Here is a 20,409-nt window from a genome sequence, read left to right as displayed (position 1 = left end):
ACTGAGAATCTCCATAGATAAATTTTGACTTCAATAGGGCTGCAACGATTCCTTTGTTCCCCTCCAAAAAATATCATCGCAAATGCATTAAATCTGTCCCACTCTATTGGTTGCTGCTGTGTGTTGCATAGAAGAATATAGCCCAGCTATATCCTGCTGAGACAGTTTGATAGATACAATAGATCAAGTTATTTGAAGCAATTAAAACCGTCTCCGGTCACACACCATCGTTCTGGGCAGATGGCGGTCAGTGTCAAGATGTTGATGCGAAGACAAGGGCATTATAGAAATGTGTGGGAAAAAGGTGTGAAAATTTGCACCAAATCCAGCTGTTATGTTTCCCTAGAGCCGGTAAAACTATTGACTGCTGCATCAATTTTGATCTTGAAATAAATGTGAAATATACTGGAAACAGTTACAGGTATTATTGGTATGTGTGTATGCTTTTCTTTTACCTTTTTTTCTTTTTTTTAAAGTCTTTTGAACTGTTTTACTTGCTCCTTGTTGCAAAAGCAACCCCAGAATCAACAAAAACTCTAGTGTTTATAAACCACTGCAAGATAAACCTGAAAAATGAGGTCATGTTTGCTGCCTCTTTACTTCTCACGTCAACTTGGAGCTCAGTGACTGATGTTTCGTGTCTAGTTGAGCGATGATCCTGAAGCACCGCATAGGTGATACAAAGTGAACTTATCTTGAGAATGACTTGAAATTGTTAAACTGTTATTGATTTCTAAGACAGATTCAGAGAATCTTAATTTGAAATTGAAAGTAAATTGAAAATCGATTTATGCTTCAAAAAGAGGAGAATATAACAGCTTGGTTTGCTGGGTCATTCAGTGATGATGAGGATTAGGGAAACATCTGGGCTGTCACAATACAGTTAACTCCCAAACGTGTTTGTAAGAACTGTGAGAACAGACGTGACTGAAATCACGTCCATCTTTCCATGAGATAAATATCCACACACTCCTTCATCCAGCCCTATACCTTGGTTTCAAAGAAGAAGGAAGGTCAGGACGGGTCATTTTCACACACACAGAGCGAGGTCGCTTCCCATGATGTGCAGAGCTTTCACCCCCGCAGGGGTCGGGATGTCACTTCGTTCACAGTAGAATGGGAATGACCTGGCGCCTTTAGGCACTCCTCTAAGTGCCCCCACCCCCCCTCCAACTCCCCACTGGGATCTCTCCATCTCTCTTATCCCTCTCTGATACCGGAAGGAAGCGGGGTAACGCTCACACCGGACGCATCCGCAGCAGTGACGAATATCCCTGACCTTACAAACACTGGAAAACACTGACCCTGTAGAAGAAGCCCTCCACCTCTGACACCTCACATGTGCTCTGAAAGCGAAACAGAAAGACCCCAGTCCAGAGTTTGGACCGGAGTATTTTAACTAAGTTCCCTCTTTCCATCTCGAGCCACATTGCAAAATGTTCTCAGCATCAGCAAGAGGAAGAAGATATATTGGAGTAATTGTTATGTAAGAAAACATTATTTCAGGCTATCCACCGATAGTCTATGACACATTTGCCAAACTCAAGGTCCGCGGGCCAAATGTGGCCCACCATGTCATTTTATGTGGCCCACGAGAACGTTCTTGAAAGGTTCGATTGTCTCCAAATGAATAAGTCAACCGTGTGCATTAATCATAAAACAGCTTCGCACAATTCAGGCCAATCATGTTACCCGCAAAGTGACGGCATTCCGCCATTAGATCGCAGTGAATCCACATCCATGACATTTTCAAAAATATAAATGATCCTTAAATGTTCAGGAAGAGAAAATTTGATGCAGATGGAAGTTCTGTTTCAAGAAAGATGGCAAGCCCAATACATGTTTGTGCTTCAAGGAGAAAAAGCAGTCCTATCTACATCCAAACACGGAGCTAAGTATGCTAAAGTTAGCCTTCCTGAAAAACAACAAACTGTCCAAGAATTAAAAGCCAAACTACGACGGCAGCAGAATGTGTTCACCAAAGCCGCATCCAAACACACCGCAGCAGTGAAACTGAGCAATTAGTAAACATCTTTGTTTTCACATTTATGCAAATGCAGATGTAAGATTTTGGATTTGAATGAGTCATAACTACACATGAAGGAGTAGTTACATTCATTTTACGTTCAACGTAGTTCCACTTCGACTGTTACAGTTCCATGTTGCCCTCTGAGGTCAACTATGATGCTGATGTGGCCCTCGCTGAAAATGAGTTCGACACCCCTGGTCTATAACTTTGGCAGTCAAGGTTCATCATCGGTGGCCCAAATGGATGAGAGCAATGACACACCGAATGGCATGTCATGTTGAATAGATGGTTCCATTTCTAAACCCGTGGCTGCCCAGGGTTGTCTCAGCTCGAGCGTATCGTCACATGTTTGCCAGAGGGGTTTCTTACGATTAAAAGCAAGACTTAGGTGGTAGATAATGACTGCAAAGAACGCAGGACATTACAGCATTTGTCACGTCTTCTAATTATTCCAGTTTTCCAATGGCAGACTCTGTCCTGTCTTTTAATTTTTTAAATGAAGAGTTGGAATAAGGTGCAGAACAAAGGGCGAGAGAGTACACTTATTGACGTAGACAGCAACATTTGGTTTACAGTGATTGGGTTTTCATGACTGTGACGTCTGAGTTGAGTTAAACAGTCCCACATCAGCCGGTTCTGAGTCATCCCAGAACACAGCTGTGTGGAAAAAAAAAAGAAATTCCCACATCACTTAATCACTTGATCTTGAAGACTTTCACTAACCAGACTTTTTCGTCACTAATTAATTTAAATATTAATGATATAGTTGGAGTTGGAGTAGATTATGTCTACTGTGATTTTGATCAAGATTCAAGTTAGAAGCATTCTTTTCAATCTCTTCAATCTTTTCAAGCAATTCTTTTCAAAGACTTGACTTGAGAATACTCTTGTGTGTTTATGATATCTCAGAGTCCTCCTGAGACACTTAAATTTTGTTTTGGTGTTTGTTACTGAATTCAGAAAATCTCAATCATTTGCCAAAAAAAAAAAAAAAAAAAAGAAGGATATAGAAAAGGTCACCGTCAAGAACTCTTTTTAAACCTTTTCAGAATGAATGGTCAGTGCTTCATGAAGGCAGTTTCATGAGGAAGTATTTTCTTTTAACAACAATCTAATCCCTAATTTAAAGCATTTCATAGGAAATTATTCTGTGTGATTCTGGGGATGAATTGTTCTGATAAAGATTTATCTTGAGATGAACAGTCCCTGACGTCAAATACTTTCTTTTTAGTTTGCAAGTAAAGTGAAAACAAGAAAAGTACTGAGAGGAGGTTAATGAAGTGAAGCAGAGCTTCTGACCTTTTGGTCCTCAAAGGCCTTCCGCAGCTTCATGTAGTTGGTGAGGGCTCGCATCGCTATGGGTAATTTTCCAATGACCTTGAGGTCAATGGGTCGTCGGTGTGCCGAGGTAATGAAGGTGTTCATCCACCAGTAGGTGGCTTTGGACAACAGGTTGACAAAAGGCTGCAGAAATCGAACGCCTAGATCCTGAAGATCCTCCGGGGGTTTCACTTCAGTCGGATTGGTGAAACACATGTAGCGCTGTGGAAGAAGGAAGGACAAAAACGAGATGTGATGTTTTGTTTTTTTTTTTACCTCTGTCTCTGCGAGGACCTGAAAATTAAGGCTTGTCAAAAAAAGAATGCTGGACGGGCAACGGTCAACATTTTTACAAGGTGCATCGAGAAGGGAAAAAAGGTAAAAGGGGTCACTTGTGACTTTTCCAGCCTGTTTTAGGGCGGCTCTCTCAAAGGAAATTTATTGGCAGTGTGTTTTACTGTTTAGTTGTGATTTTAACCCAACTGATGTTTTAATAATTTATCATTTTGAATCCCTGAGGGGAAATTCATTCTCTGCAATTAACCCATCATGGATGAACCATGAGCAGTAGGCTGTCGTCCACCAGCGCCAGGAGAGAAGTTTGGGTTCAGTGTCTCGCTCAACAACACTTTGACACACTAGGAGGAGGCGGGAATCCAACCAGGACCGTTCGGTTCTACCTCCTGCCACCCCATCAGCATGCTATCAAAACAAGCTGACTTTCTAGAAGAAAACTGATATCACTGCCAATAGAATCTATATATCTATATATCTATTCATTATCTATACCGCTTGTCCTCCACTCAAGGTTGCCAGGGTCCTGGTTCCCAGCTGTCACTAGCCTAGAGGTGACTGGTAGTCAGTCCATTGCCGAGACGCGTATAGAGACACACAATTATCCATCAATGCATCATTATCTACAGTTTATCCTACACTTAGAGACGCGGGGGATGCTGGAGTCCCAGCTATCCCAGCTGCCATTGGGTGAGAGACAGGATAAACCCTGGACCGGTTGTTCATCAATCGCAGGGCCACGTATAGAAAAACAACCATTCACTGTCTTATTAATACATCTGCCATTTAAGAGTCTCCAGTCCATGTTTTTGGACGGTGGGAGGAAAGCGGAGAATCCGGCGGAAACCTGCTCAGGCACAGGGAGAACATTCATACGCCACAAAATTGGGCGCTTGACCACTTCACCACTCATATATCTCTATATCCTCAAAAAAAAACAACAAAAAAAAACATCTCTTTTTTTAATGCCAAAGAAATTAATGATACACCACAATGCAACATATTGTGATCCCTAATATTTAGAATAAACAATATATTGTATTTGTTGTGTATTAATAATGGTTTTACATGCGATCAGTGAAGCTACTGCTAAATTTCAGCAAATCATTTCATATGGATGCTCCACTTTCATTTGATTAAACTACAAAAGAGCTGGGACTTATCTAGCAGAACAAAAGTGATTAGACTGAAATAAACAGAGGCGGGCCGCTTGATTTTTTCTGGGATGTGACATTTGTTGATGAGAAAGGAACGTGATTAGCTTTATAGAATCAAAGTAAAAGCCTGTAGGTTAAATTTCCTTGAGCAACAATCCAAACATAGACTATTAATGGAAACATCTTGTAAGCCCTGTTAAGGTAAATGTTATGATGATAATCATCATCATGTTGCCATGTAGATTTCAAAATGAATTACAAATGTCACTGAAGAGATTATTCTAGACTAACATTGCGCCAAAGTATGCCTAGAATATTTTTACAAGTTTTATTTAAACTAAAGAGAACGTAGAATACCAGTGGATTGGCTATATAAATGCACATTAGTCTCTCTCTCAGAACCTCAAATATCAGGAGAAAATGTCAGGTGATCACTTCCTTTATCCCCACCGAGATCAGAATTTCATTGTTTATCCATCTGATAGCTGTTGAGTTGCAAATGTAAAAAAGCGCACAGCTGCGATCCCTTACGAATTTGCTTCAGCCAACCAGGTGCAACAGAGCATGGGCAAAAAAATCATTTAGCCGTTTTCCCCAAGGGGAATCGCATTCAATAAGAGACGTGTGCTCATTGTAGATGGTAACACGGACAAATGCTCTCAAATGTAAAGAGAAGATAAGGCAGCCAGGAACGCGAGAAGAGGCGAATGTTAATTAATCTGGGTCACAGGATTAGTTTTAAACATACAACCCCTCACACATCAAATCCTCGATAATGCTTAGGACAGATATTGAGTATCCTTAATTGAAATGTAAAAATTGAACAAGAAAAAGGAAATGCAATATTGATATCTTGTGGAGCCCTTTCTGAAAATAAAATCTGACACTAGCTGCCATAAAGCCATCCATTGCGGCACAATAAGAAACTTGCATTCAAATCGAATTCATTTTACAGGACACAAGTAAAAGGTTACATTTTATAAATCTGGGAGAAAATAAGGGAACATATACGTGGATTACAATGTTCATTTTTGAGTGGATTTTTTTTGTTTCTTTTTGTTTGAAAGGCAACCTATATTAGCAGCATTAAAATGAGCAGTAATGCTAATAGCACAGATTGCAGAAGAATAAGAAAACACACTCACCCGGCCAAGAATGACATTGATCTCCACAGCCAGCAGGAGTCCATACAGCAGCACCAGCAGGCCCGTCAGGCAGTAGCGTAGTTGCCTTGGGCCGATTCCATGCTCTGTATATTTGGCAAACTTGATGGTCTTCATGGTGAAAGCCAGAACCCAGTAGATCAACAGGGCTGAGGAGATTCAGGGAATAGAAAAAGGGCAAAATCCACGTCACAGGCCAAAAAGGTGAATAAATCCATGCCACTTTTCAGGAGAACGATTTTAATGGCCTTCGTGGTTGAGTCTAGATTTGAGTGAGATTATACTGTTATATACAGATTTTTTAGAAGATTTGATCCAATTGGAGTACCCGTACACTTTAAACACACATAAGGCCTACAGTGTAATATGTTTGTTATGTATGAATGTTTTTTATGTTCAGTTCCAATTTTCCACCACCATTTAAATACAACAAATGTGATAAAATGTAAATAGCAACGAAACAAAAATATCAATGATTGTAATAATAATAGTAATAATAATGATATAAAAATACTGTGTACAACTATTGAAATGAATTTATATTTCATGTGAGTTCATGTTTATTTCACTTATTCAACTTTTTACAGTAAGTTCTCGTCTTTTCCAACATCATTGATTTTTCATTTCAGGCTGCAGTTTGATCATTTTTTGAATGTTCCTAAAAGCTTGTTTATTTTTTAAAGGTGATTTATTTCAGATTACATCAAATTGCTTGTATATTAACACAAAAAGCTCACCAAATAAGCAGACATATTCTAAATAGCTAGATTTTTAGATGATGATCTGCATCAGTAAAAAGCGCATACAAATATGGGTCTCAGGGTTAGAGGATTAAATTATCATTCTGTTGTAAATCCCAGCACTGCTTTGCCACTTTCCCCTCGAGACTGAGAGCGATAAAGGAGACACGAAGACTCTATGGTGGTTCACCGACGTGATTTGAGAATGAAGCACAGTGGGACATGTCCACAAAGATGAGTCAGTGACGCAGGAGGAGGAAACATCGCTATGTGAACAGAGGAAGAAAAGCCTATTTTTTTAAAGGTTGAGAAGAAATGTGAATGTGATGCAGAAAACCTGTTCAAAATACAGTTCAGATGAAGCATCTTAAGGTAAGAGGTGATAAATAAAATGACATTGATTTTCCACATGAGCTGGTTTATTTCTTTTCCATGATAAATCCTTATGTAAAATTATTTTCAAGCACTTAATTGCACAGTAATTCATGAAAGAAAATAACTTGGTGGGATATATTTTGAAACATGTTTGTCTAACAATCAATTGCAGTCGTACCAACCTTTTAGCTAATATTCATTCACTTAATGAATAGGGGTGTTTAGAGCATTATAATTACACCAGACACAAGAACCATTAATCACAGATGGAAATGAACTATTCATCTGTAAATGGTCACATTGGCTCTATTTCCCTCTTTCATAATCCTATCCACTCATACAAAGCTCACACTGTTGTCTGATTTTCAAACGAATGTAAATAGCGACAAGGTTCAATTTAATATGACGTCCCTTTTTCAGTGACCAATTAGAAAATGCTTTTACAAATATTAACTGGATATAGACATTCTAAAAGACAATCTTTGAAATAACAATATATATGTCCATGGTATAAAGGCTGACAACCGAGCGGCAATATAATATAACATATATTTCAAGAATACTATACCTAATAGCAGTTTGGGGAAGTTGGATGTCTCTATGTTATGGTAGTAGACAATGGAGGTGATGCCTGCCATAAAAGCCAGAGCCGCAGGCATGTAAAGATGAAGATGGAGAGACTGGCTGAACCTGCAAAGAGTGAGGAGAGAAAAGAGAGGATAGAGAGTAAGCACAAAAAGAGATATTCCTTGTGTGTGCAGATATCAAGAGCAAGTGCTGTGCAATGCGCTGATTAAAATTCCACTTTTCTTTACAATTTCCATTGTAGAACTACAGTATATATCACTTGTTATCAAAAGGATGACGCGCCTCTCATTTCTCACAAGTTCAAAACGCAGTCATAAGACACATTGATAAAACAGCAATGTATTTTTTTATTTAGTTTATAATGTTGTGATATACATCAAGCTTGAGATGTGACATTACCCATTTGATATTGTTACTTCGAGACTTTTAAGGATCTGATTTATGGCTGATCTAAGCTTTTTTGTGTCTATTGCTTAAAATGCAAACAGGCTGTCTGGTAAGAAAATCTAGTAGACTTTCCGCAACACCTCTTTGTAGTTGTCCTTGTTCTGCATGCTGTCTAGGCCTTGGAGACAACACAGTTTAAAAAGAAACAAACAGCAATGGTAATATAACGATTATAATAAACATGCAAACATAATTATTTTCAAGGCAAATTAACCACAGATTCACAGTTAATTTATATAAATTAGCTTTCTAATGAAGTCAGTTAGGGAGTGTAATCTGACAGGATCATAAATCAACATGTTTTCTCACAAAAAAATGACAAGATTGTGTCCAAAATAGTAAATAGTATATTGGATATGCTCAGTTCTATCCTCCTGCGCATTATAGTCTGAAAAGTTATTTTTTTGAGTCAGAATGAATGTTCAATGCATCGATACAGTAAAGTAAAAACTGAAAACTAACATCCCATACCTCAAATATCAATCTTATTTCACTGGACCAGTTACCTGGTTTGATTAATCTTTTTCAGTTTTTGAGATATGATCCATATGTCTGAAAACACTAGTCACATAACAACAACCAAAATGACTATTAGATTTAGTCTAGTGAAGGATTTATTGACGCACTTTCAGTGGTTTGTTATTCTATTTTACAAAAAAGACATATCTATTTGTAAAAGCAAAAAAAAAAGGAACCCTGGTGCGCAGAATTTTAATCCTTTTTAGGATTGTGTGATTATTGGGAATTATTTGAGCATAGTGTAGTGTGTGAGACTCTAAACTCTGGTATCTGGTAGGCCTGAAAATATTTTGCAGGTGCATCATTAATCATTTTCAAAATATGCATGTGAACGGAAATGCACACAGGACAAAACCTGCTCCTCAGCAGAGCCCTGACGCCGATGTGAAAAAGCCAGTAAAGTGGGATGCAGAGCTCTTTTATTTACTTTAGCCACAATCACTAATGCATGTTTACTTGGCTCCTGTCAACAAAGATAACCTCTGTGTTTACTGCACTATTACACATGTAATATATGTCTGACAGTGACATGACACCAGACTAGGTTGGGTGGGAGTGGGGTAAGGGAGGAAGGTTTTACGAGAGAAGTGTGGGCCAAAATTCACATTATCATTTTTCACCATATTGGCAGATGGAGCTCCAGTTCTTTATTTATGAATGTATCTATTTGTAAGCTCTTCTTACTGACAAGTCTGCTCTGATATTTACACACCTACAAAAGGAGGAAAATTTCCAAAAGAAATTCCAAATTTCAGAGTGGAGGGTTTGATTGGAAAAAAAAATCAGATTATTATCAGAGTTCCATCTTTATGTTAAGATTCAAATGACATGTTCATAGTTAGTTATGCTAACAACCCGAATAAATGTGTCATCATCTGGTATGAACACTGTTACAGTTTTTGTTTCGATATGACTGAAAAATACCAGTTGTGATTAATATTTGACATTGTAGAAAACTAATTCTTTGATTTTGGTTCATGTCTAAATATAAATACAGGTGATGGTGATACAGTTTGATCATCTGCACACAAGTGAACAACAATGTTATGATGCTTGATCATCATATTCTACTTCGGCTTATGTCATTTGAAAAATGTGGATGTAAAAATGTAAATCAGTCAATCTGCTCCCTTGAAAAACATATTCGGTTTGAATTCATGATTTCATTTTGCAATATCCAAACTCAGACACAACACAGACAAGGTAATTTTGATATAATTTAGCTGAAGACCGACCAAAGTCTGCCAAGATGATGATTTTATTTAAGCATTAGACAATTTAAAAGCCTGAACCCTTGTAAACGTGCTCTGAAATAATATGGAATCTTGTATTTTCCATATTTTGTTAATTAGATTAACAGTTAATTAGATCAGGTTAATATTTTTTTCAATCCAGTTTGATCATGCAATATATCAATTACAGTAAGAAAATAAACAGAAGTTACAAAAAAAAAAAAAAAACACTCAGTTCAGTGGTTACCATAGTGATAAATTGTCCGACGAGAGTTTATCTAGCTGCAGCGAAGCTGTGCTCAGTGATGATCTGGTTTTGTTAGTACAAGTCCAGAATTAAAACTCTGCACAGATATGACTCCTATAGGATCACAGTTATTGGCAGAACTGTTATTGCCATGCTGTTTGAATTTCAATAAAGATGCCAAAGGGTGAACACCGTGTCATCGTTTCAGGTCTTTGCAAATACGTGTCCGAGGCCATTGTTGCCAGAAATAATATCTCATGGTATCGGCTTCAAGATCAAACAGGATGAAGGGCATTACTCCGGGTGTTTGTGGAGCAATACATACCCATCAGAGACAATGCCCTCTGCAACTTCGCAGACAAGGATGAAGAGCAGGACGAAGGTGAGGAGCCAGCGCAGGTTGTGACCGGGGTAGTGGAGCCAGGTGCTGTGGTGAATGTGGACCTTTGAGCTCTGGCTGCCCCAACCTCACACAGGAAAACAGGAGATGGAGGTTTTAATATCAAGGGTTCTTCACTCATACACAGAAGAATACATCTGTTCAAGACTTAAATTAACTTTTTGTTGTTTTTCTTTCTCAGGTTGATGACGGTAGATTATTTAAGTTTTAAACAATGAGCCAAGGAGGGGTTTTGACCTGGCTGTTTCTATTCCAGGTGAGACCTTAGATATTATGAGCTACATGAATGATAAATGGTGCACAGGATGTTGAGCCTTCAAGGGGTTCCAGGCTGTGGCCAGGAGAGAAGAGACTGTGAGTACTTTTAGATGAGCAATCTTATCTTATTACCTTTTCCTTACATTGCCAACTGCTTGGCAAGCACTGCAGACCAGACACCTCCTGACCCCCAACTCACTTATTTCAGAGCTTCTTTTGGCTCCAAACCTCTTTGGCATTTATCACCTCTTCACTTACTTTGCCAGAGCCTGACAGCTAAATGACACTAAATAACATATATGAGTTGTTTGGATTGCTTGTTTCAAGGTGCGAAGGAAATGACCGGAAAACACATTTTCACCACTAACACATGAAGACAGACAGACACACGCATATGCACTTAAAGGGAGCGTCATCCATGTAGATTTTATGTTGCTTGTTTTATCCTTTTTATGTATGTATTCAAGCCAATCATTTACATCTACACAAAAAATATGGGTCTTACAAATGAACTATCTTTTTTTTTTTTTTTAGCAAATCACAATCACACTATCACATTTCAGATATATTAGTCTATACTTGCTTGCCTTCAAATCTAATAAAGCCTCTGCAGTTTGGAGTTCTGGTAGTTCTGGACTCTGGAATGACCCTCCTGAGGACACTAGTGCCGCAGTCATTTTTAACTTCCATGGATCTACACATCTTTTTTCTTCTTTTTTTTATTATATTGGGGTTGTTTCACCCTTCTTTTGTCTTTTGATTAATAGGTGTACAATAATTGTACCTTTAAATTCAGTTTAAACAACAGTATAGCTGATACTGAAACCTTCCATTGTCGCATATCCAATCCGGAGCAATAGCAGATAAGGATACTCTCAGAGAAAGACGCTCATCAACAGTCCGACAACCTGATATATAATCAAAAAATATGTTCTTAGTACTCAAAGAACAATGAAGATGTAGTTTCATTTGCCGAATTAATCCAGCAGAATGTATCCTGCATCCACGAGAGGTGACACCACCCAAGGTCACACTATGATCTTGCTAACAAGGATATAACTTTTGAAACAATCGGAATTCTGTTTCTTTTTCAGGTTCGCTTGTTTGGAAGCGAAGAGAATGTATGGAAGAACAATAAAGAAGCATCACAACAGTAGTGACAACACTTAAGGAGGCTGACTCACAGCATTAACTAGCAAAAGTACATCACTTTAATGGATGGTGAACAATGTTCAGCTGTTCTATAACACCAAGCCTGCTGGCTTTAAATGACGAGTTTTCATTTAAAGAGAAACAAAAAGAGAACTGGATTCATCGAACCATGAGGAGTCCTGTTAACGTGTTGTCGTTTTATGTATTCACCACTTGCATGGGATTGCCCTCATTTTGCAAGCATAGCTCTTTGGTCTGCCGGCTCATGAGTTTAGCTGCAGGGCCAGAAAGGGTGCAGCATTAAGCGTCGAATCAGGACTGTAGCTGAAGAAGTTCTGTCAGATCACACGCCTGCGGGTCACCACTAACAAGGTCATGGAAGAAAGTGCAGTAAATCAAAACCACAGAGGGGAGCTGGAATAAAGCACAGCTCTCAGCTCCATTACCTATGTACTGAGAGTACCATTTTTTGAAAGCGTTTTGGATGGTCATCTTAATCATTAGCAATTTTGTGCATTCCAATATATTTTACCCAGTTTGATAGGTCAAGTGAGAGCAATCAGCGCTGGCAAGGGGGATAAGAGAGCCTGCCAATGGGTGGAAAAGCAGGAAAACAAAAAAATAAGACAAATGATTGCAAAAAACTCCAGATAAGAGCATTAAAAACAAAACAGCACAGACAGAGGCAGGCAATACCGCCCCATAAATAAGTAAACAAACAACGTGCACATCCTGCAGGATATGCAGTGGAGAGGACAGGATTGTAGGACGATGAAAATACTGGGTGGCATTTGCAAGTGTGTCACTACTTAAGCCCGGTGAAGAGAATCTGTTTTCAAAGCCTTATGCGTCTCGTTCCACCTGCTGGCAGCGGCAGAAGAAGCCTTTTAGTTGGCTCTGTAGTTTAAATTAAACGAGCACATTATCAAAATTGAAAAATGAAATGATATTCGTGGAGGGAAAAACATGGTCCCGGGGTTTCCTTTCATTCCAGAGAAACAAGGGGATAATAGGGATAAAAAAGGGTAAGACTACAACGGGGGTCTCAAATTCAATTACAAAAATCACAAATGCACTATAACTTGGAAGTGATCATGCATGAAAACATATATACCAATAACTTTTAAGACTTGCACTACTGAAAGAGTAAGTGTGTGTACTAGATATTGTCTCTTGTGATCTTCAAATGTCATCAGTCATTCACATTTTGTTGACCCATCTCACATTCGGGATAAAGTCTCTATATTCTAAATAAGTATTGTTTTTGTAGAAAATGATTGGGGTTATGCGTTGAAGTTGGCCTGTGTTACGTTTCTCAGTGAATATGGTGAACAAAGTCAGCATCGTGATGGTGACACACTTCTGTACTGTACAGTATATTTAGAAAGCCCTATGTTCTCAGGCAATACAGATTTAATAGGTTATTTAATAGGTGGGTAGGTATTACATGATCAAAGATGATTGGTGGATAATTAACGTATTATATATATTTATAGATATTGATTATTTAATCAATCACAATATTAACAAGCAGCACCCAAAGATCAGTTGGGAGGGGCATCTTGCTCAAGGGCAGATCAGCTGTTAATGTTGAGGGAATGGAAAATGCAGCTCTTTCACTTCCCACTGGTAAAAGGTTTGCTTTCCTGACCTTTATTTACACATAGCACAGGATAAAACATTTATTCATGTTTGTATTATTTATAACTCTTATCCCACTGAAAGGGTCAAAAGGAGTCAAAACTCGATTTTATCAGGTGAGAGGATTGGGACCAGTCAACTATCAATCACGGGTCCACATACAAATATATCCAACCATTCATGCACACTTATAAGATATTTAGTGCTAAATTAACCTCTTGACAGATTTTGAACTGTGAAAGGAAGATGTATAATCCAGAGAGAACCCACGCAACAGACTGAAGAGCAGAAGGTCCCTGGCACCGTCGAGCGAGAGCACTAACCCCTTTCACCACTATGCTGCCTGGAGTTCAACAGCGAGTTTTAAATAAAACTAAAAACAAGAAATAACACCTTAACACATGACAATGCCAGTGTGTCTCATAAGGTTATTTTTTTTAACACTTTTCTTATTTCAGATGGCCATGCATTTTCTTCCAGTGTTGGGTATGTCTGTGGCCGAAAGCAGGTTAACCAGGTTTACTTTTTGTGATGGGAAACACAAGCAGGCCTGAGTAAGCCAACCTCAGAGGCCCGCAAGGAGTTTGTGACATGAGCCTTCAGTGATTCAGAGGCAATATAGTAAAAGTATTTCTTTGTCACTCTGAATCAGCCATTGAAGTGATGTGAGAACTCGAAGGACATCCTGAGTTAAATGTTACAACACTGTTAGCTGCTGTCCCCGGATCAACTGTGCAATAGTACACACTGCAGCGACAATGTCACTCGTGTCTTCACATCTCGGGATTTCAAGGTGCAATGTCAACTTTTCCAGTCCAACACTCTAAGGAAAGAGTGATTATGTCATTGGTTGTAGAAAAGACGTGAAGAAAAGCCTTGATTTTATCTGTTGTGAATTGTTGGACAGATTAATTAGTTTCAATGGATTGTGACTGTTTTTGCCTTATGAAATCCAAAATAGTTAAAAAAAAATGTTGACAGATCATTTTAATTATCCAAAGTGTCAAGATAACATGAAAAAATATTTGTGATTATTCAGGAATCTGGGGTATCCCTCATCAGTCAGCATTTTGGTCGATAAGAAAACAAATAATCAATGGTGAAAGAGTCTGTGATTAGATGTGTTAGTAAATCATTAACTCTCCTCCAACTGTATTATCTTTTGTCTGGTAGAAAATTGAAACTCGGACCTGAAACTGAGGATAACTCAGAAAGAATGGACTGATTTCACAGCTGTCCTCAAACACACAGTTCAACAGGAACACACAGCTTGTGTGAAGAAAATGTGTAGTGACAAAGCTTTTCCCTGCTTGAAAATACACGTGTTATCACACACACGAAACTGCAAACGCTATTGGATGGCAGGTGATAAAGCCAGAGCGTGTGTGATTACATTGGACTGCAAGGAAAGGCAAGCCGCCAGGAAGAGAATGTCACATGACGCCGCCTGGACCTTCCATCAAAAGGGACTCACTTGGTTGGAAAGCTGCTTGCAAGGTCTTAATGTTTGCTTTATATTTCTACCGTTTATTATTAAACATCCAGCAGCTGCAGATTGAGAAAAATCAGGCATTCAAACACGTTCATTGTCAACATAAAAGTTAACACTGTATGAAAGGTATGCAAAAGGTGAAAGCAAACAAGGTGACAAAATAAGATGAGACGGAAAGATGTCACAAGACCATCAGTCTTACTCCTGATCAGTATGGACCGCTGACATATTATCTAATCCTGTGTGCGTGTGTGCGTGTGTGTGCGTGTGTGTGTGTGTGTGTGTGTGTGTGTGTGTGTGTGGGGCTGATGCATAGGGGTTGGATGAAAGAAGGTTAAAGATCAACCCCCACCACTGCAAACAACACTCACCAATGAATAGGATGGGGAAGGTGATGAAAAGGAGGAAGACGTGTGGCACCACATTGAGAGCATCCAGGAAGCAGCCGTTGTTCAAAACCCCCGCGTCCACGTTGTATGCCACGGAGTTGTTCTCGTTCCCACAGAACGCCAAGGACATGGTGGAACCAGGACTCTTCGGGGAAGCGGCCAGAGCAAGGACAGGAAGAGTAGCAGTAGCAGGAGTTGTCGGTGGAGGGAGAGGGGGGGGAGGAGGGGAGGACCAGAGACGGAGGAAAGATGAGACAATTTTTTTAATGCATGTCTCTCAGAGCATGGTGCCTTTTTAAAAATAAAATAAAATAACGTCCGCCTCAGAGGATCCTGTTAACTCCAAACGAAACCTCCTTTCTGCTCCCTTTGAAATCCAGCCTAAAATGTTGATCTCGTGGCAAAAAAGGGACACAGACGGAGTGAGTAGAAGCGCGGGGCCAGAGGAACAATCCGGTGCAGCGGCGGAATCAGCTCCTGCTCCTCTCCGCCAGTCTCATGCTGCTGCAAAACATCTGCATCCCGTCCGCCTGCCGGCTGTAGACATTCCCCCTAAAACTGAGGCTTCAGTGGCGCGCGTCTCTCCAGGAATGTACGAAGATGCATCGCTCGGATTCGCACGCAGCAACACGCGCAGTCAGGAGAGGCAGCAGCTGCATTCTGCAGTGCACCTGCTATTCCTGTCTCCACAGAACCGGAGCTTCTTCGACCTTGGAAGACGAGAGCAGGGGGGCAGAATGAACGGGCGAACTGGAAGGGCTGAGCCACAAAAGGTAGGAGTGTGAGAGAGAGAGAGAGAGAGAGAGGGGAAGGGAGGGAGGGAGAAAGCACTGAGTGATGACGGGAGGAGAAGAGGAGCTACTGAATGAGCAGTGTAAACGTCATATGTGAGACGCATGAGCCGGCGCGCTAACCTAAATCCCAACAACACATTTTCAAGTGTTACATAACTCCTTCCCTCATTCATTTACTCCCCTGCGCTTCACCGATTTCTTCATTTCCACAGCACGGAGCCGGGCACTGAAGACACGGGTTTCACATACAAAACATGGACATAAACCAGTAAGAAATTCCTGTGACAGATGAATAGTGTGCCCAGTCTAGTGGGGGAAATTTTTCTAGCTGCAGCCAATGGCAGATGACTGACTTAGCAGGATCAGCAAGACACACACGGGACCAGATTCCGGTAATCCATGTAGCAACAGGGACTGGCTCGTGTCTCAGTGATTCAAATGATTTCTGTTTTAATATAATCCATGACCTTGTGACCTTCATATTATAACAGAGATAAGCGTCAGTGTAATGAGCAGTTTATGTGAGTGTTTGTGCATAAACGGGCGTCCGATGTTTCACATTAATGGATTGGTTTTGGTAAAAATAACAGAGGGACGATGTAGCAAAGGAGAACAAAAGCACAGCATATTTCAACAATGTGGTTATCTGGATGGAAGAGAAAGTTGTACTAGAGACGATAGAGAACGTCCACAAGTTGGAGTCTGACAGTTTATATTCTTTGATCATTTCCGGTATGAGTGGGAGTCCTGAGCCTCTGGTATCTTTATTTCTGGGGTCAGGACCTGAATAATGCCTGGTAAATGTATTTACTTCTCAACACATATAGGAAAGTTTTGGGAGTTATAACTCAGTTATGACACTGGCTGGAACAGGTTGTTGGTCAGATGTAGCCAAGGTGTGAAGAGATAGCTGTACTTTGTAAGGAGGGTTTATGGCTCAGTTTGGGAGGTGTTAAATGTGGGATAAAAATCATAATGAAGTTCAAAATGGCAATAAATGCTAAAGGGTGAGATCATTTTGCATCGGATCATCACCTCTTCTTCAGCTATTGGACATTCCTGCAGGAATACATACATACACAAATCTGATGACGACGGAAGGTTGATGACAATTTTTGTAAAAGAAACAAAATTGACAGATTAGAGAGGATGAGGAATCGACAGCTGCTTTAGCTCCAGATCTTGACGAACACACTTGCGTAGCTGAGCAGACACACGTCCCTGCAAGCCGAAACCTTTGAGTGAAATGACATCATGGAGAATTTAATAAACATTATGTGCGGGTCTATGTGAGAGATCACAATAAATCACCACTGGTTTATCCCAGGGGGAAGTGCATGAAAAAAATTGATGGTTGGAAGAATACAATTTGTTTACTGAAAAGGGTTGAAAATAAAAAGTGAACTCCTGAATCATTAAGGTTAATATAGCTGGTAAAATGAAATCATAGAGGAATAACTATACAAATGTTTAGGCAGGGCAAATATCAGGAAATAAGATATCCAGTCAAAATGTAATCTCACATCCACATTTATAGATAAGGAAAATTGTAATACAACCACTTGAGTTGTACAGATCTTTGTTAAACATGTATAGGCAATGACCAATAACAATAGCATAACATGATATCTTTTTTATAATTGTTGAAATGATAAATCATTCACACTTTTAACCTTGCCTTAATATAAGATGGAATTAGGCAACATCTGGTGAAAAAAAGACAAGACATGTCATTCATTCAAGCCATTGAGGGCAAAAAGATGCATTTAAATACAAAAAGACAGGTCTCTGAATATCAAGATCATTGTTTTCCTCTATTTTCAGCCATTATAGAAGTGCTCTGCTGCACATCAGGAGATGGAAGCCACTTCAAAATGGGACAGTGTGTGTGTGTGTGTGTGTGTGTGTGTGTGTGTGTGTGTGTGTGTGTGTTTGTGTGTGTGTGTTGGCAAGGCACCAGCTGATTAGTTTGTCGTTGGGAATAGAGACAGGTCAAGAGGTGAAAACAGGCTGTGCAGCGAAAGTGAAGAAAAATTAAATAGATAGATAGATAGATAGATAGATAGATAGATAGATAGATAGATAGATAGATAGATAGATAGATAGATAGATAGATAGATAGATAGATAGATAGATAGATAGATAGATAGATAGATAGATAGATAGATAGATAGATAGATAGATAGATAGATAGACAAGCAAGTAAAAAAAATAACAAAGGAATTATGGTGGAAAAAAATAGATAAAAGGCCATCAGTATCTAACTACGATTTAGAAAAGTGAAACTACGAGGACATAGAATGACATATGGTGATTGGTTCACTACAGCAAAGAAATCAAAAAAACAAACCAAAAAAACAGTATTTTCAGCTTCTCCACTTACCGGATTATACCGAGGGAGCATCGTGATCCTTCCTCTTTGCCCCGGACTCCGGGCTTCTCAGTCACATCCGTGGTGGTGTCGGGTTAAAGAGGGGAAGGGAGTCCCGGATCGTCGCCTCTGACGCGCCGTCCGAAGTTTGGATCCGACCAGCGGCTGCTGCCAGACGCTCCGAGGCGGGGAGCTGTCCGCGTAAAGGGTGCTGAACCCGGGGACCGACGAGGAGGAGGAGGCGGGGAAGGAAGTGGAGGAGAAGGATGAAGTGCAGCACCTATTGTTTGTGCTTTGTTTTTCCAAGAAGCGTGTGTGTGTGTGTGTGTGTGTGTGTGTGTGTGTGTGTGTGTGAGGGTGGGGGTCACCCACACACACCACAGGCGGGCAGCGGACTGTGGTCACGTATGCCTTCATGGACCACCGCGCGTAGCCGTTATGTAACACGCGTTGCACGTCAAAACACTCACTCTTGTTATTTTCTTTCGCGTTTTTGGGGGGGCGATCAGCCGTTCAAACCCCTACTTTGTCACTGCGTGAAGAAAGCAGATACTTGATGACGTTAACATCGGCAGAAGAATAAGTTTGACGTGCTCACTGGCGCTCCCTGTGGGTATTTAACGACAAAATCGCGTGGAATTTCACGCGGTCTCACTCCTTTCTGATAATTCTGCAAATTCCCCAAATAAAAAACTTGGATGTCAACTGTTTCTGTTCCACAGTGTGGTTCATGTTACTTGTAATTACAAGACACAAGTACTTCTGTTACAAGAGTATTTCCAGAAATCAGATTAAATAAGAAATGGAATGGTGTGTGAACAGATCCGTCTAGATCAGGGGTGGGCAATTATTTTGGCTGGCGGGACACTTTCCTTATTAAATTTTTATGCGCGGGCCAACAAATTATCATGAAATTCGAAGAAAATGAAAGTTACAATTGAAATATTTACATTTTTTTGCCATTTTATTTCAACTTTAAAATCATTAATGATCGTATAAATGTACCCACATTATTTTGTATGTAATCATCCATACAAAATTAACAAAAGGAAACAAAATAAGGCGTTTCTAAATTCAATATTGATTGGAAAATACTGAATAAGACATTAAAAGAAAATAGTTTGACGGGCCAGATAAAAAAGCAAAACGGGCTGGATGTGGCTCGCGGGCCATAAAATGCCCAGGTCTGGTCTAGATATTGAAAATGCCACAGTAAATAATTATTTCAGTCTGTATTGTCTGAATTGAAAAAAAAAAGCATTAAGTCGACGTCATATTTAGAGTAACTAAATAACTCTCTAGTGCTTAATCCATAGTTAGGATCAGATAGGATCTGCATCATCAAATAATTCTAAATATTTGAATTATAATTATTAAAACATTTCAAAATGTAAAAGCGTGCACACTCCAGGTTTTACATGCCCTGTATGCACGAATGCATGTTATATGGAGAGATTCTATTTCCGCGTCACAGCTGCGCCTGGCGAATGCTCAACCAGGATTGCCAAGGTCACCTCCCAAGGACTTTTTCCTAAATTGTTTGCATGCCTGAACTTGGACTTTCAAACCTTTTTGTATCAAAGTGTATTGTCGAGAGGGAAGATGGAGCACACCAACACTTTCCACATGAAACTACAAAGCAGGCATGCAAAGGTGTGATGTTTTGGGGGTTTTTTTGGCACCTGTATTCATACTAAAATTTGCATATTTTCTTCATTTATTAGTTCTGTTCCTATTGTACTTACCACTTTTCCACATCACTGTCCCAGAAATATAATGTTGAGAGTTTAAGAGAGAGAGT

At 39.7% G+C, this 20,409-nt stretch overlaps 1 protein-coding gene across 5 annotated transcripts in view; it reads right to left on the bottom strand.

Moving 5' to 3' along the window:
* abcc8 (ATP-binding cassette, sub-family C (CFTR/MRP), member 8) overlaps window positions 1-16,154 on the bottom strand; it is a 56,833-nt gene extending 40,679 nt beyond the window's left edge. For all 5 annotated transcript variants that reach the window (XM_086162631.1, XM_086162627.1, XM_086162633.1 and 2 more), the window contains exons 1-5: window positions 15,426-16,154; window positions 10,437-10,578; window positions 7,647-7,768; window positions 5,946-6,112; window positions 3,329-3,571 (exon numbers count right to left, since the gene is read on the bottom strand). In XM_086162631.1, the coding sequence (XP_086018757.1) occupies window positions 3,329-3,571; window positions 5,946-6,112; window positions 7,647-7,768; window positions 10,437-10,578; window positions 15,426-15,573 (822 nt within the window). In that variant the 5' untranslated portion in view covers window positions 15,574-16,154. The remainder of the gene's footprint in view (window positions 1-3,328; window positions 3,572-5,945; window positions 6,113-7,646; window positions 7,769-10,436; window positions 10,579-15,425) is intronic.
* Window positions 16,155-20,409: the final 4,255 nt, after the last annotated feature.

The sequence above is a fragment of the Fistularia commersonii genome, chromosome 17 (assembly GCF_037954325.1).
Source record: "Fistularia commersonii isolate RoL2024-O1a breed Wild chromosome 17, RoL_Fcom_v1.0, whole genome shotgun sequence".
Classification (NCBI taxonomy): domain Eukaryota; kingdom Metazoa; phylum Chordata; class Actinopteri; order Syngnathiformes; family Fistulariidae; genus Fistularia; species Fistularia commersonii.
This window is presented reverse-complemented; position numbering and strand designations above follow the sequence as displayed.